This window comes from Salvelinus fontinalis, unplaced genomic scaffold (genome assembly GCF_029448725.1).
Source record: "Salvelinus fontinalis isolate EN_2023a unplaced genomic scaffold, ASM2944872v1 scaffold_0427, whole genome shotgun sequence".
Lineage (NCBI taxonomy): Eukaryota > Metazoa > Chordata > Actinopteri > Salmoniformes > Salmonidae > Salvelinus > Salvelinus fontinalis.
Genome location: NW_026600636.1, coordinates 100,566 through 102,187, shown reverse-complemented (window position 1 = coordinate 102,187; position 1,622 = coordinate 100,566). Strand labels below are relative to the sequence as shown.

The following is a 1,622-nucleotide window of genomic DNA, read 5'->3' as shown; positions in this document are numbered from 1 at the left end:
TGGTAGTGATAGTAGTAGGAGTGGTGTCTGACTCAGTGATAGAGTGATAGTGATAGTAGTAGGAGGTAGGAGGGGTGTATGACTCAGTGATAGAGTGATAGTGATAGTAGTAGTAGGTAGGAGGGGTGTCTGACTCAGTGATAGAGTGATAGTGGTAGTGATAGTAGTAGGAGTGGTGTCTGACTCAGTGATAGAGTGATAGTGGTAGTGATAGTAGTAGGAGGGGTGTCTGACTCAGTGACAGAGTGATAGTGATAGTGATAGTGATAGTGGTAGTAGTAGGAGTGGTGTCTGACTCAGTGATAGAGTGATAGTGATAGTGGTAGTAGTAGGAGTGGTGTCTGACTCAGTGATATAGTGATAGTGATAGTGGTAGTAGTAGGAGTGGTGTCTGACTCAGTGATATAGTGATAGTGATAGTGATAGTAGTAGGAGGGTGTCTGACTCAGTGATAGAGTGATAGTGATAGTGGTAGTAGTAGGAGTGGTGTCTGACTCAGTGATATAGTGATAGTGATAGTGATAGTAGTAGGAGGGTGTCTGACTCAGTGATAGAGTGATAATGATAGTGATAGTGATAGTAATAGTAGTAGGAGGGTGTCTGACTCAGTGACAGAGTGATAGTGATAGTGATAGTAATAGTAGTAGGAGGGTGTCTGACTCTCTTCCTGCTCCTGTTCGTCATCCTCGTCGGTGCGGCTCAGCGTGTCCTGAGAGGGCTGGCGTGACGGCTGGCTCTCCTGCTCCCACACCGTGCCCGTGCCCGTGTTGGACCGGGACATGGTGGCCAGCGACAGGCGGTAGGCAGAGGTGGACGTGCCCACTGTACTGATGGACGTCTTGCCCTGGTACGCTGTGGGCAGCAGGGGGCATGAACAGACACATCTCTTATCATAACCTGTCATTTAATAACAAAAGGTTAACATGGCATTTGGGTAGTGTGCTAATGGATAGTGTGCTAATGGATAGTCTACTAATGGGTAGTCTACTAATGGGTTGTGCACTAATGGGTAGTGCACTAATGGGTAGTGGACTAATGGGTAGTGCACTAACGGGTAGTGGACTAACATGCAGCGTACTAACGTGCAGCGTACTGACGGGTAGTGCACTAACGGGTAGTGAACGTGCGCTAATGAGTAGTGTACTAATGGGTAGTCCACTAATGGGTAATGTGCTAATGGATAGTGGACTAATGGGTAGTGTACTAATGGGTAGTGCACTAACGGATAGTATACTAACGGGTTGTGGACTAATGGGTAGTGCACTAACGGATAGTAGACTAACGGGTTGTGGACTAATGGGTAGTGCACTAACGGATAGTAGACTAACGGGTTGTGGACTAATGGGTAGTGTACTAATGGGTAGTGTACTAATGGATAGTCCACTAATGGGTAGTCCACTAATGGGTAGTGTACTAATGGGTAGTCCGCTAATGGGTAGTCCACTAATGGGTAGTCCACTAACGGGTAGTCCACTAATGGGTAGTGTACTAATGGGTAGTGTACTAATGGGTAGTCCACTAACGGGTAGTCCACTAATGGGTAGTGTACTAATGGGTAGTGTACTAATGGGTAGTCCACTAATGGGTAGTCCACTAATGGGTAGTCCACTAATGGGTAGTGT

At 46.7% G+C, this 1,622-nt stretch overlaps 1 protein-coding gene across 1 annotated transcript in view; it reads right to left on the bottom strand.

Moving 5' to 3' along the window:
- Positions 1-660: 660 nt before the first annotated feature.
- Positions 661-1,622, bottom strand: part of LOC129846006 (protein unc-80 homolog) — a gene marked incomplete at both ends in the record, with an annotated part of 98,293 nt that continues 97,331 nt past the window's right edge. The window contains 1 exon segment of the mRNA XM_055913999.1: positions 661-852. Coding sequence (XP_055769974.1) covers positions 661-852 — 192 coding nt within the window.